The sequence below is a fragment of the Podarcis cretensis genome (assembly GCF_951804945.1).
Source record: "Podarcis cretensis genome assembly, chromosome: 13".
Lineage (NCBI taxonomy): Eukaryota > Metazoa > Chordata > Lepidosauria > Squamata > Lacertidae > Podarcis > Podarcis cretensis.
Window position 1 is genome coordinate 53,579,242 of NC_137182.1, and position 14,295 is coordinate 53,593,536.

General features: G+C 47.1%; 1 protein-coding gene across 1 annotated transcript in view; it reads left to right on the forward strand.

Moving 5' to 3' along the window:
* The window catches only part of SLC2A4 (solute carrier family 2 member 4), a 55,630-nt gene that overhangs the window by 35,095 nt on the left and 6,240 nt on the right, over window positions 1–14,295 (forward strand). Inside the window, exons 5-9 of the mRNA XM_079951956.1 lie at window positions 1,943–2,058; window positions 5,674–5,836; window positions 7,646–7,833; window positions 11,511–11,615; window positions 13,979–14,080. Coding sequence (XP_079808082.1) covers window positions 1,943–2,058; window positions 5,674–5,836; window positions 7,646–7,833; window positions 11,511–11,615; window positions 13,979–14,080 — 674 coding nt within the window. The remainder of the gene's footprint in view (window positions 1–1,942; window positions 2,059–5,673; window positions 5,837–7,645; window positions 7,834–11,510; window positions 11,616–13,978; window positions 14,081–14,295) is intronic.

The following is a 14,295-nucleotide window of genomic DNA, read 5'->3' on the forward strand; positions in this document are numbered from 1 at the left end:
TTCCTTAATAACAATTTAAACAATTTGTTTAACTAAAACAATAGCATTATAGCATATGTATCCACATTTGTTAACTGCTGTGGTTAAACAATTTCTTAAATAAAAAACTTAGATTGAGTTTTAGCACACATGAAAAACTTAAAACAAATCCTTACTTCCTGATGAATAGCCTTTGGACGATAATGTAACTTAAACAGAAAACTATCTTTGGAAAGATTTTTCCTCCGAAAGCATTTTATTTTAAAAATCCGATTTAAATTTTAAAAAATCTGATTTAAAGAAAAAAATCTGATTTACTGTAAATTTTAAAAAATCTGATTTCTTTAGTTTTAAAAAAATATATATCATTGATTTTTATCCACCCTGGACTGGAGCATCATTAATTTCATGGTAGACCCACCCCTGGGAGAAATTAGCCTACAAAAGTCTACAATTAATTTAGTTGCTCCGCCCCCTTTTGACTCTGGCTCCGCCCACCATGGCCATGTGGTTCCCTGAGACTAGAAAAAGCTTCACCAAAGCGACTGCTGGTTTGTTCCCTGTGTGACTCAGCCGGGAATCATCCTCTGCGGCTGGTCGTAACGTGACAAACTGCCAGACGCAGAGAGGGAACATTTGAGTAACGGCCGCAGCAGACGAGAATCTTGGATGAACCTTTGGACTGAAGAGTCATCGATACCCGTCAGTAAGGCTGGATGCGTGCCCAGGGACACGGTGCCAAGGCAGAACTGCGTCTTGTGAAGAATAAAGGGCGGCCCTTCCTTTCCCACCCTGTTTTGGGGCTTCCTGGAGTCATCTATGGAAGGAAGTCGGGCTCATTTAGCAAGGGGGAGAAAAGGCATTCTCTGTTTGCCTGGACAGTCTTGCCAGAGTGGCGCATGCTCTGGTTATCTCCCGCTTGGACTACTGCCATGCGCTCTACGTGGGGCTACCTTTGAAGGTGACTCGGAAACTGCAACTAATCCAGAATGCGGCAGCTAGACTGGGGACTGGGGGCGGCCGCCGAGACCACATTACACCGGTCCTGAGAGATCTGCATTGGCTCCCAGGACATTTCCGAGCACAATTCAAAGTGTTGGTGCTGACCTTGAAAGCCCTAAATGGCCTTGGTCCTGTATACAGTGGACGCTCGCGTTGCGAACGTGATCCATGCGGGATCCACGTTCACAACCCACAACATTCGCAACCCGCAGGTTGCGATTCGGCGCTTCTGCACATGCGCAAAGTGCAATTTAGCACTTCTGCGCATGCATGACTGCCAAAACCTGGAAGTAACCCATTCCAGTACTTCTGGGTTACGCCGTGTCCGTAACCCGAAAAAACGCAACCTGAAGAATCTGTAATCTGAGGTCTGACTGTAATCCAGAATGCGGCAGCTAGACTGGGAGCGGCCGCCAAGACCACATAACACCAGTCCTGAAAGACCTACATTGGCTCCCAGGATGTTTCTGAGCACAATTCAAAGTGTTGGTGCTGACCTTGAAAGCCCTAAATGGCCTCAAAGGCCCAGGAGATCCGAAGGAGCATCTCCACCCCCATCATTCTGCCCGGACACTGAGGTCCAGCTCCGAGGGCCTTCTGGCAGTTCCTTCATTGCGAGAAGTGAGGTTACAGGGAACCAGGCAGAGGGCCTTCTCGGTGGTGGCACCCGCCCTGAGGAACGCCCTCCCTTCAGATGTCAAGGAAATAAACAACTACCTGACTTATAGAAGACATCTGAAGGCAGCCCTGTTTAGGGAAGCTTTTAATGTTTGATGCATTATTGTATTTTAATATTTTGCTGGAAGCCACCCAGAGTGGCTGGGAAACCCAGCCAGATGGGCGGGGAATAAATAAATTATTAGTATTGTTCCAGTTCTGTGATTCTTCCGACAGCAGCTCCTGTTTTGTTACATTCTTCTGGCTGTTTCCCAGATTGATCCTATGTTTCCTCCCATGCCAGGATTTGCTTCGGGTCTGGTGCCCATGTACGTGGGCGAAATCTCCCCCACTAACCTGCGCGGGGCGCTGGGCACACTGAATCAGCTGGCCATCGTCATCGGCATCCTCATTGCCCAGGTAAAGAACGATTCCCCCCTCTCTCCCTCACACACAGACACGTAGCGTAGAATCCTAGGACTGTCAAGCGGGAAGGGACCCCTGGAGGTCATCCAGCCCAACCCCAACAATGCAGGAACCACCATTGGCTAGATTCTAGGAAAATCAGAGGGCTCTGTTAATGGGATTTATCCATTCCAGACTTTGGAAAACAACCCCTAAAACAGAAGTTTAACATGAATTTTGCTATCTAACGAGACCATTGATCCATAAAATGAAAGCAAAAAAGCAATGTACTGCAGTCACACAATCAGTCAGTCGGTAGCTGAACTGGGTTCCACACAGTCACAAGAACAACAACAACAACAACAAAAAAAAAAGCCACAAAAACAAATATGCAAAATAACAGACAGACCTCAGCGCAACACTCAAAACGGAAGTGTGGCACTCAAAACGGAGCACGTTCAGCTTCCGAAAAAAGTTCGCAAACCGGAACACTTACTTCCAGGTTTGCAGTGTTTGGGTTCCAAGTTGTTTGAGTACCATGGCGTTTGAAAATCAAGGGACCCCTGTAATCTCTTTGTTGAGTTTTCTAATGCAGCGACAGACCATACAGGGTTTTAATAATAATAATAATAATAATAATAATAATAATAATAATAATAATAATAATTTTTATTTATACCCTGCCCTCCCTGGCCAGAGTCAGGCTCAAGGTGGCTAACATCAATAAAATCACAGTAAAAGCATAATACAGTGGTGCCCCGCAAGACGAATGCCTCACAAGACGGAAAACTTGCTAGACGAAAGAGTTTTCCGTTTTGGAGGTGCTTCGCAAAACGAATTTCCTATGGGCTTGCTTCGCAAGACGAAAATGTCTTGCGAATTCCTGCGTTTTTTTTTCCTCCCCCCCCCCTTTTCTAAGCCGCTAAGCCGCTTATCCGATAAGCCGCTAAGCCGCTAAAAGCCGCTAAGCCGCTAATAGCGCTAATCCGCTAAGCCGTCAATGGGCTTGCTTCGCAAGACGAAAAGACCGCTAGACGAAGAGAATCGCGGAACGGATTCTTTTCGTCTTGCGAGGCACCACTGTAGGGGGAAATGGCTTGGTGGAAATGGCTTCTTACATAGGGGGGAAACAAACAAACAAACAAAACCAATTTAAAATACAGGTTAAAATGCAATTTAAAATGCAGCCTCATTTTAAAGTAGCTGATAAATCAAGACCATAAGGGGAGGGAAACATAAGGGTCAGACCGAGTCCAAACCAAAGGCCAGGTGGAACAGCTCTGTCTTGCAGGCCCTGCGGAAAGATGTCAAGTCCCGCAGGGCCCTGGTCTCTTGTGACAGAGCATTTCACCAAGTTGGGGCCAGTACTGAAAAGGCCCTGGCCCTAGTTGAGACCAATCTAACCACCTTGCCACCTGGGACCTCCAAAATGTTGTCATTTGTGGACCTCTCCGCGGGGCGTACCAGGAGAGGCAGTCCCGTAGGTACGTGGGTCCTAGGCCAGTGATGGGCAGACCATAATCTGAAGGTCAAGGGACTGCATGACCACTGTCCGTTTCTTCTAACCCGCGTTGGGTGACTGGCACTTGCCCAGGCAATCGGAACACAAGTCGTGCTGGACGGGGGGCCTGTGAAAACCTTTAAGGAAGTTGTGGTGAGATGGGCAGAGAGCTCCAGAGAGGGATTTGGCTGCCAGACAGAACCTATTTCTGCCCTGTGTTTGGGGAACTTGGCAGAAGGCGCTGCCTGTCTCGTTCGAGCAAAAGGAAGAGGCCAGGGCCTGGCATTCAAAACAGAAAGAGGCGTCTCAGTTTTTGCAGTCCGCCCCAAGTCATTGGAATAGGGTGGATTAGAAAATATATTCAGTATCTGCTCATAGCTCAGAACTGAAAAAGCATGGGGCATTTAAGAATATGAGAAGATCCCTGCTGGATCAGTCCAATGGCCTGATTAATAATACAGTGGTGCCCCGCAAGACGAATGCCTCGCAAGACGAGAAACCCGCTAGACGAAAGGGTTTTCCGTTTTTCGAGGCGCTTCGCAAGACGAATTTCCCTATGGGCTTGCTTCACAAGACGAAAACGTCTTGCGAGTCTTGCGATTTTTCTCGCTTCCCCCCCCCTTTTTCTAAGCCGCTAAGCCGCTAATAGCCGCTTTGTCGCTAAGCCGCTAATAGCTGCTAATAGCGCTAAGCCGCTAAGCCACTAAATAGGCTTGCTTCGCAAGACGAAAAAACCGCAAGACGAAGAGACTCGCGGAACGGATTCTTTTCGTCTTGCGAGGCACCACTGTAATAATAATAATTTCAGAGGCAGAAGCATGACCATCTTTTCTGGTAGCCACCAGTAGCCATCTCCTCCTCTGTGAAGTTGTCCAGTCCTCTTAAAACCATCCAAATTGGTGGGCATCACTTTTTCCTGTGGGAAGGAGTTCCACAGTTTAACTATGCAGTCGTACCTTGGATCTCAAACGCCGTGGCTCCCAAACAAAGTGGCTCCCGAATGTTCAAAACCCAGAAGTGAGTGTTCCCGTTTCCGAACAATTTTCAGAAGCCGAATGTCCGGCACGGCTTCCGATTGGCTTGCAGTAGCTTCCTGCAGTCAATCGGAAGCTGCGCTTCGGTTTCCGAAGGTTTTGGAAGTCAAACGGATTTCCGGAATGGATTCCATTCGGCTTCCGAGGTACGACTGTATCTCTGTGTGGCTGCAAAATGTATGGGGTATCGCATTATTGGAGGAAATTGGCTAAGGATATGAAGGCTCTAGCTCTGGGGTCAGCAAACCTTTTCAGCAGGGGGCCAGTCCACCGTCCCTCGGACCTTGTGGGGGGCTGGACTATATTTTGAAGAGGAAAAATGAGCGAATTCCTATGCCCCACAAATAACCCCAAGATGCATTTTAAATAAAAGGACACATTCTACTCATGTAGAAACACGCTGATTCCCGGACTGTCCATAGGCCAGATTTAGAAGGCGATTGGTCTGGATCCAGCCCCCGGGCCTCAGCTTCCCTACCCATTCAGTGGTTCTCAACCTGTGGGTCCTCAGATGTTGTTGGACTACAACTTCTATCATTCCTAGCCAGCATGACTAGTGGTCAGGGATAATGGGAGTTGTAGTCTGACAACATCTGGGAACCCACAGGTTGAGAACCACTGAATGGTCTAGCTGATGGCTTTGTGGAAATCTGGTGCCCTGATGTTCTCTGTTGAAAATTCAAATGTTTGGCATCGTCTGGAATCATGTTTACAACTACAGTGGTACCTCGGGCTACATACGCTTCAGGTTACAGACTCCGCTAACCCAGAAATAGTGCTTCAGGTTAAGAACTTTGCTTCAGGATGAGAACAGAAATCATGCTCCAACGGCACGGCCGCAGCGGGAGGCCTCATTAGCTAAAGTGGTGCTTCAGGTTAAGAACAGTTTCAGGTTAAGAACGGACCTCCGGAACGAATTAAGTACTTAACCTGAGGTACCACTGTATGGCTAAAAACATCCTTTCTGTGTTTTCTGTTCTGTCCAGAACGGGGTGCACTGGGGGGGCATGTTCCCTGGAACCTGCAAAATCTGTTTTGAAAAATGAATGAAACGAGAAATATGTCAGGTGTCTAACTGGCTTTTTTGTGCAACAGGTGTTTGGTCTGGACAGTCTTCTGGGCACAAGTGAGCTGTGGCCGCTCTTGTTGGGTATTTCAGTCGTGCCTTCCATCCTCCAGCTCCTGATGTTCCCCTTCTGTCCAGAGAGCCCCCGATATCTCTACATCATCCGCAACAAGGAGTCCAAGGCCAAAGAAAGTGAGATCTCCCTCTCCTTTCCCCCATTCATAGAATCGTAGAATTGTCGAGTTAGAGAGTTGTTGTTGTTTAGTCGTTTAGTCGTGTCCGACGCTTCGTGACCCCCTGGACCAGAGCACGCCAGGCACTCCTGTCTTCCACTGCCTCCTGCAGTTTGGTCAAACTCATGCTGGTAGCTTTGAGAACACTGTCCCACCATCTCGTCCTCCGTCGTCCCCTTCTCCTTGTGCCCTCCATCTTTCCCAACATCAGGGTCTTTTCCAGGGAGTCTTCTCTTCTCATGAGGTGGCCAAAGTCTTGGAGCCTCAGCTTCAGGATCTGTCCTTCCAGTGAGCACTCAGGGCTGATTTCCTTCAGAATGGATCAGTTTGATCTTCTTGCAGTCCATGGGACTCTCTAGAGTCTCCTCCAGGACCAGAATTCAAAAGCATCCATTCTTTGGCGATCAGCCTTCTTTATGGTCCAGCTTTCACTTCCATACATCACTACTGGGAAAACCAGAGCTTTTACTATACGGACCTTTGTTGGCAAAGTGATGTCTCTGCTTTTTAAGATGCTGTCTAGGTTTGTCATTGCTTTCCTCCCAAGAAGCAGGCGTCTTTTAATTTCGTGGCTGCTGTCACCATCTGCAGTGATCGTGGAGCCCAAGAAAGTAAAATCTCTCACTGCCTCCATTTCTTCCCGAGTTAGAGAGGGATCCCACGGCAATGCAGGCGTTACATCTAATTCACGTGACCACAACATCATTTTCTTTTCTTTTTAGATAGATTTTATTTTTTTAAAAATTGGGGGAAATACCACGGTTAATGTCAGGTACCTTTTCATCCAAACTGAAAAGTTAACCTAAGTCAAAACGCAGATCAGGAAGAGAAAAGGGGTGGGGAAGGTGAAGGGAAAAGAAAAACAGTAAGAAAGAGAAAATAAAAAATGAGAACTTCTGATTTTTCCGTCTGTCAGCTATAAGCAGAACGTTATTCAACACATCCACTCCCAACAATCCACTTTCTATAAACCTTATCTTCAATCTTCAAACCCAGATATCATAAGTCCCTTTTCTTTTTCACGTAAAAAGCCTATACTATAAGAAGTTTCCAATCTTTAGTAAATGTTGGCAATGGTTTTTCTCTGATTAAACACGTCAACTTTGGCTAGGTCCAATAATTTTAAACCAGCCATTCCTCCATGGTAGGTAATGATGAATTTTCCCATCTTTGTTTATATAAGTGTCTCACGGCTTGTAATCATATACAGTGGTACCTTGGGTTACATACGCTTCAGGTTACATACGCCTCAGGTTACACACTCCACTAAGCCAGAAATAGTGCTTCAGGTTAAGAACTTTGCTTCAGGATCAGAACAGAAATTGTGCTCTGGCAGAAGCAGGAGGCCCCATTAGCAAAAGTGGTGCTTCAGGTTAAGAACAGTTTCAGATTAAGTACGGACCTCCGGAACAAATTAAGTACTTAACCCGAGGTACCACTGTATCAAAATAAAGTTCCATAGTCTTTTTTTCTAATTGTGTAGCCATCAGTTCCAGCAGGAAGAGTTGTGTTTTCAGCCGACCAACTCTACAATATCCTTTACGAGGCAAGGAGACCCAGAACTGCACACACAGTGCTCCAAATACAGTCGGGGGGCCACAGATTCGAATCACGCCATTGTTCGATATTGGCAGTTTTACGTTCGATCCCTCGCACGGAATCTTCCTTTCTTCACGTCTGCCGCCCCCTGAGCCTCCTATCTCCCTCACTTCCCGTTCAACCTCCCCCCAAAACACACAGTGACGCCCCCTCTTCTTTCCCCCTCCAGGTCTCAAGCGGCTGACCGGCCAGGTGGACGTGACCGCGGCTCTGACAGAGATGAAGGAGGAGAAACGGAGGATGGATTTGGAGCGCAAAGTTTCCATCGCGCAACTCTTCCGCTGCCGCATCTACCGCCAGCCCCTGCTGATCGCCGTGGTCTTGCAGCTATCGCAGCAGCTCTCTGGCGTCAACGCGGTGAGTTTGCTGCAGGGGGAGGATGAATCATAGAACTGTCGAGTTCTAAGGGACCCCAAGATATCATCTAGTCCAGCCCCCCGCAATGCTGGAATCTCAGCCGAAGAATCCATGACACACAACCTCTGCTCAAAATCCTTCAACCGAAGGAGTCCGTTCCACGACCGAACGGCTCTTACCATGAGAGGGACGCGGGTGGCGCTGTGGTCTAAACCACGGAGCCTCTTGGGCTTGCCAATCGGCAGGTCGGTGGTTCAAATCCCCACGACGGGGTGAACTCCCATTGCTCTGTCCCAGCTCCTGCCAACCTGGATTGAGGTTGAATCCTGACAAGACAGAAGTACTGTTTTTGGGGGACAGGGGGCGGGCTGGTGTGGAGGACTCCCTGGTCCTGAATAGGGTAACTGTGCCCCTGAAGGACCAGGTGCGCAGCCTGGGAGTCATTTTGGACTCACAGCTGTCCATGGAGGCGCAGGTCAATTCTGTATCCAGGGCAGCTGTCTACCAACTCCACCTGGTACGCAGGCTGAGACCCTATCTGCCTGCGGACTGTCTCGCCAGAGTGGTGCATGCTCTAGTTATCTCCCGCTTGGACTACTGCAATGCGCTCTACGTGGGGCTACCTTTGAAGGTGACTCGGAAACTACAACTAATCCAGAATGCGGCAGCTAGACTGGTGACTGGGGGCGGCCGCCGAGACCACATAACACTGGTCTTGAAAGACCTACATTGGCTCCCAGTACGTTTCCGAGCACAATTCAAAGTGCTGGTGTTGACCTTTAAAGCCCTAAACGGCCTCGGCCCAGTATACCTGAAGGAGCGTCTCCACCCCCATCGTTCCGCCCGGACGCTGAGGTCCAGTGCCGAGGGCCTTCTGGCGGTTCCCTCATTGCGAGAAGCAAAGCTACAGGGAACCAGGCAGAGGGCCTTCTCGGTCGTGGCGCCTGCCCTGTGGAACGCCCTCCCATCAGATGTCAAAGCAATAAATAACTACCTGACATTCAGAAGACATCTTAAGGCAGCCCTGTTCAGGGAAGTTTTTAATCTGTGATATTTTAGTGTATTTTTGGTTTTTATGGAAGCCGCCCAGAGTGGCTGGGGAGACCCAGCCAGATGGGCGGGGTACAAATAATAATTATTATTATTATTATTATTATTATTATTATTATTATTATTATAGTACAGTGGTGCCTCGCAAGACGAAATTAATCCGTTCCGCGAGTCTCTTCGTCTAGCGGTTTTTTCGTCTTGCGAAGCAAGACCATTGACGGCTTAGCGGATTAGCGCTATTAGCGCTATTAGCGGCTTTTAGCAGCTTTTAGCGGCTTATCGGCTTAGCGGATAAGCAGATAAGCGGCTTAGCGGCTTAGAAAAAGGGGGGGAAAGGAAAAAAAACCCGCAGGAACTCGCAAGACATTTTCGTCTTGCGAAGCAAGCCCATAGGAAATTCGTTTTGCGAAGCACCTCCAAAACGGAAAACCCTTTCGTCTAGCGGGTTTTCCGTCTTGCGAGGCATTTGTCTTGCGGGGCACCACTGTAGTTCGAAAGCACGTCAAAGTGTGAGTAGACAAATAGGTACAGCCATACCTCGCGTTGCAGATGCTTCAGATTGAGTTTTTTTGTGTGTTACGGACCTGCCGAAACCCGGAAGTACCAGAACGGGTTACTTCCGGGTTGCAAGGGTCACGCATGCGCAAAAGCGCTAAATAGTGCTTTGTGCATGCGCAGAAGCGCCAGATTGCAACCCGTGCATGTGTAGACACGAGTTGCGAATGTGCATCCCACACGGATCACGTTCACAACCCGAGCGTCCACTGTACTGCTGTGGCGGGAAGGTAAACGGCGTTTCTGTGCGCTCTGGTTTCCGTCATGGTGTCCCGTTGCGCCAGAAGCGGTTTAGTCCTGCTGGCCAAATGACCCAGGAAGCTGTCTGAGGACAAACGCCGGCTCCCTCGGCCTGAAAGCGAGATGAGCGCCGCAACCCCAGAGTCACCTTTGGCTGGACTTAACCGTCCAGGGGTCCTTTACACCTTTTACCTTTTTTACCGTGAGCAAGTTCTTCCTGAGGTTTAGTCAGGATCTCCTTTCTCGCGATAGTTCAGATCCTACGTTCTGGAGCAGGAGAAAACAAGTTTGCTTTGCTCTCCATTCTCGAAGAGGGGGACATTTGCCTCCCTCCAGTCTGCAGGGACCTCCCCAGTTCTCCAATAATTCTCTCTTTTTTTAATAATAATAATATTTATTCAAAGTTTTCAAAGTTACAGAGAAAAAAATGAAAAAATACATAGTACAACACAAAAAGCAAGAAAAGAATAATAAAAAACAGAAAAATACAGGAGAAAAAGAAAAATACAATCATTAAAAAAGAAAAAAAAGAAAAAGAAAACAAATTAAATCCCTTACTAATCAATTTCCCTTTATTTATTTTCTTGACCTCCTCACACCTCCCATTTCTGTATTCAAATTCAAATTTTTATTTCAGCAAATCCTTTCACCTTTTTTTTTTTTAACTTAATAAATTGTTTTAGTATGTTATTATTTTACGTTCTCTCTTTCATCCATTTCCTCAGTTCATTTTTGTATAATCTTCTCATTTAGGTACTTTAGTTTATTTTAAGAATACTTTAGTTTATTCCAAGAATTCTCAGGGATTATAGACAGAGGCTCTGAAATGAAACCCCGCAAGCTCCTTTGCCACCCTTGGGTGCATCTCATCAGGCCCTGGAGATTTAAAGCAGCTATCCCCTTCGCCCGTTGTCTTTGTCCATGGAGCTGGAGGAGACTCTGGAGAGTCCCATGGACTGCAAGAAGATCAAACTGATCCATTCTGAAGGAAACCAGCCCTGAGTGCTCACTGGAAGGACAGATCCTAAAGCTGAGGCTCCAAGACTTTGGCCACCTCATGAGAAGAGAAGACTCCCTGGAAAAGACTCTGATGTTGGGAAAGATGGAGGGCGCAAGGAGAAGGGGATGACGGAGGACGATATGGTGGGACAGTGTTCTCGAAGCTACCAGCATGAGTCTGACCAAACTGCGGGAGGCAGTGGAAGACAGGAGTGCCTGGCGTGCTCTGGTCCAGGGGGTCATGAAGAGGAGGACACGACTAAACGACTAAACAACGACAACTCTCTAACTCGACAATTCTACGATTCTATGAATGGGGGAAAGGAGAGGAAGATCTCACTTTCTTTGGCCTTGGACTCCTTGTTGCGGATGATGTAGAGATATCGGGGGCTCTCTGGACAGAAGGGGAACATCAGGAGCTGGAGGATGGAAGGCACGACCGAAATACCCAACAAGAGCGGCCACAGCTCACTTGTGCCAAGAAGACTGTCCAGACCAAACGAAGAGGGGTGACAAAGAGGTGGACACAACTAAACGACTCAACAACAACAACATTCCCTTCGCATCTCTTTTCCTCTCTTGGGCCGTAGCTCCCTCCCTGCATCACTCTATTCCAGACTGCTTTCATTTTTAGGGTGAAAAAGGAGACAAAGTAGGTGTTGAGCGGTTAAGAAGGTGTTGAACAGGAGCAGGAGAGGAAGTGGAATTTTTTTGTGGGGGGTTTTGATGGCTCTGAAGGGGGCAGAGTTGGTCCACCCATGAGGCAAGATGTCTTGGGCCAGCCCTGCTGGGGGACACTGTCATTTGACTGCTCTCTCTCTCTGTCCTCTTAGATATTCTATTACTCAACAGACATCTTCAAAAAGGCCGGCTTGGACAAACCCATCTTTGCCACCATTGGGGCTGGCGCCGTGAACACGGTGTTCACCGTCGTTTCGGTAAGAACCTCCTGCCGCTGTATCCGTGCCTGGCAAATGTTTGATTATCATTTTTTTAAATTTTTTATTGACTTAAGAAAATTATACAGACAGCAAAGCGAAGAAGCCTAAATTAACATTGCCTTCTACTGATAAGAAATAATAATACAGTGGTGCCTCGCAAGACGAAATTAATCCGTTCCGTGAGGCTCTTCGTATAGCGGTTTTTTCGTCTTGCGAAGCAAGCCCATTGACAGCTTAGCGGATTAGCGCTATTAGCGGTTTAGCGGCTTTTAGCGATCAGCTGTTAAGCGGCTTATCAGCGGATCAGCTGATAAGCGGCTTAGCGGCTTAGGAAAAGGGGGGAAAAGGGGGAAAAACCCGCAGGAACTCGCAAGACATTTTCGTCTTGCGAAGCAAGCCCATAGGAAATTCGTTTTGCGAAGCGCCTCCAAAACGGAAAACCCTTTCGTCTAGCGGGTTTTCCGTCTTGCGAGGCGTTCGTCTTGCGGGGCACCACTGTAACTATTACAATAATGAAAATACAAAAAATACATTTACTTCCCCTTTTGAACTTCTATTCTGGTTACAATATATTACTATTCTATAAGAATCTATTATATCCTTTGCTGTCCCATATATTATTTTATTTCCCAAATTCAACCTATCACTCCCCTCCTCCCCTCTGCTTTCCTTCACCCGTGTGAGTTCTTCCCATCATAATAATTTTTCTAGTTGCTTTAATAAAATAGAATAGCATGAAAACTGTTAAATTATAATTACCTCTTTTGTCCTTACACGCTTAACAATTGCCTATTAAGAGTTCTGCTTTAACACCATACTTCTTCATGTATTCCCCTATCCATTCCCATTCTGTATAGAATTTTTGATTGGCGCAGCCCCTGAAAGATGCAGTCATTTTTGCCCGGCCAATCTTTATACGCATTTAATAAAAAGTAAAAATAGCAATAGTGGGACACGGGTGGCGCTGTGGGTTAAACCACAGAGCCTAGAGCTTGCCGATCAGAAGGTCGGCGGTTCAAATCCCCACGACGGGGTGAGCTCCCATTGCTCGGTCCCTGCTCCTGCCAACCTAGCAGTTCAAAAGCACACCAGTGCAAGTAGATAAATAGGTACCGCTCCGGCGGGAAGGTAAACGGCGTTTCCGTGCGCTGCTCTGGTTCGCCAGAAGCGGCTTCGTCATGCTGGCCACATGACCCGGAAGCTGTACCCCGGCTCCCTCGGCCAGTAAAGCGAGATGAGCGCCGCAACCCCAGAGTCATCCACGACTGGACCTAATGGTCAGGGGTCCCTTTACCTTTAATAATAGCAATAACAGTGCATTGGGAACATAAAAGGAATTCCCCTGCATCAGGCCAGTCGCCCACCTAGCCCCCCTAGGACCCACAGGTTGAGAAAGGCTGCGAGTTTGGACCAATGTGGTTGTCTCCCAGAGGTTGCTTGCTGGACTACAACTCCCATCATTCCTGGCCATTGGGCCATGCTGCCTGCTGGGATTTGGAGTCCACCAATCTCTGGAAGAATTGCCTCCTGCTCTGCAAGGCCCTTGACTGCCTGAACTGCTCTTTCCTTTTTTCGTTGTTCCCTCAGTCCCCTTCTCCACCTCTTTCTCTCTTTTTTTCCATTTTTACAATTTTTTTAGCATATCTGTTCCAACAGTCATACAACATAACTTCTCATCTTACACAATGTTTTTAGACGTCCATCAACACCTCTGATGATTTTCTGTTCTCTATCGCTTATTATGCATTTCTTAATTTCTATATTTCTGATAATTTCTGGCTTCTTTCCGCAGGACCTGTAAGACAGAGTTGTTCCGCCTGGCCTTTGGCTTGGAGCCAATTTGATTCCCTCCCCCCTCTTTCTTTTTTCTTTTTCCTTTCTCCTCCTGCGATAAGGCTATATTTTAATATTTTAATGTTTCAATATTTTAATGTTGTATTTTAATTTTGTTTTTAAGTTGTATTCATTCAACTTGTTTTTATTATTGCTTGTTAGCCACCCTGAGCCCGGCCTTCGCTGGGGAGGGCAGGGTATAAATAAAAATTAGTATTATTATTATTATTATTACATTTAATTATCCTTAACTAATAATTCTTCTCATTATCTTTCTTGCAGTATTTCAAATAATTCACCTTACAAAACTACTAGCGTAATCTGTTCATCACAATTGCTTTTCAAATAGTTCGTAAATTTACTCCAGTCTTCTGAGAATCTCTGGTCCCGCAGGTTTCGAATCCTTCCTGTTAATTTTATCTAACTCTGCATAGTCCATCAATTTCACCCACCATTCTTCTTTCACCGGTAGTTCTTCTCTCCACCTCTTTCTCACAACCGTCTTCATCTTTTCTTCTCTGCCCCAGGTGTTCCTGGTGGAGCGAGCCGGCCGGCGGACCTTGCATATGCTGGGATTGGCGGGGATGGCGGTGTGTGCTATCCTTATGACAGTGGCCCAGGGACTGACGGTGAGTAACTGGGCAGAGGACGTAGTCCTTCATCGGCCTCAGACAGCCTTCACCCGGCTGGCGCCCTCCAGCTACTTTGGACTACAAATCCCATCATCCAGAGCCAGCATTGCGCTGGCTCTGGATGATGGGATTTGTAGTCCAAAACAGCTGCCCTAGGCCTATCCAATGTTGATTTGACTAATCTTCTGTTGGGGCTATTTCATCTGTGGGTC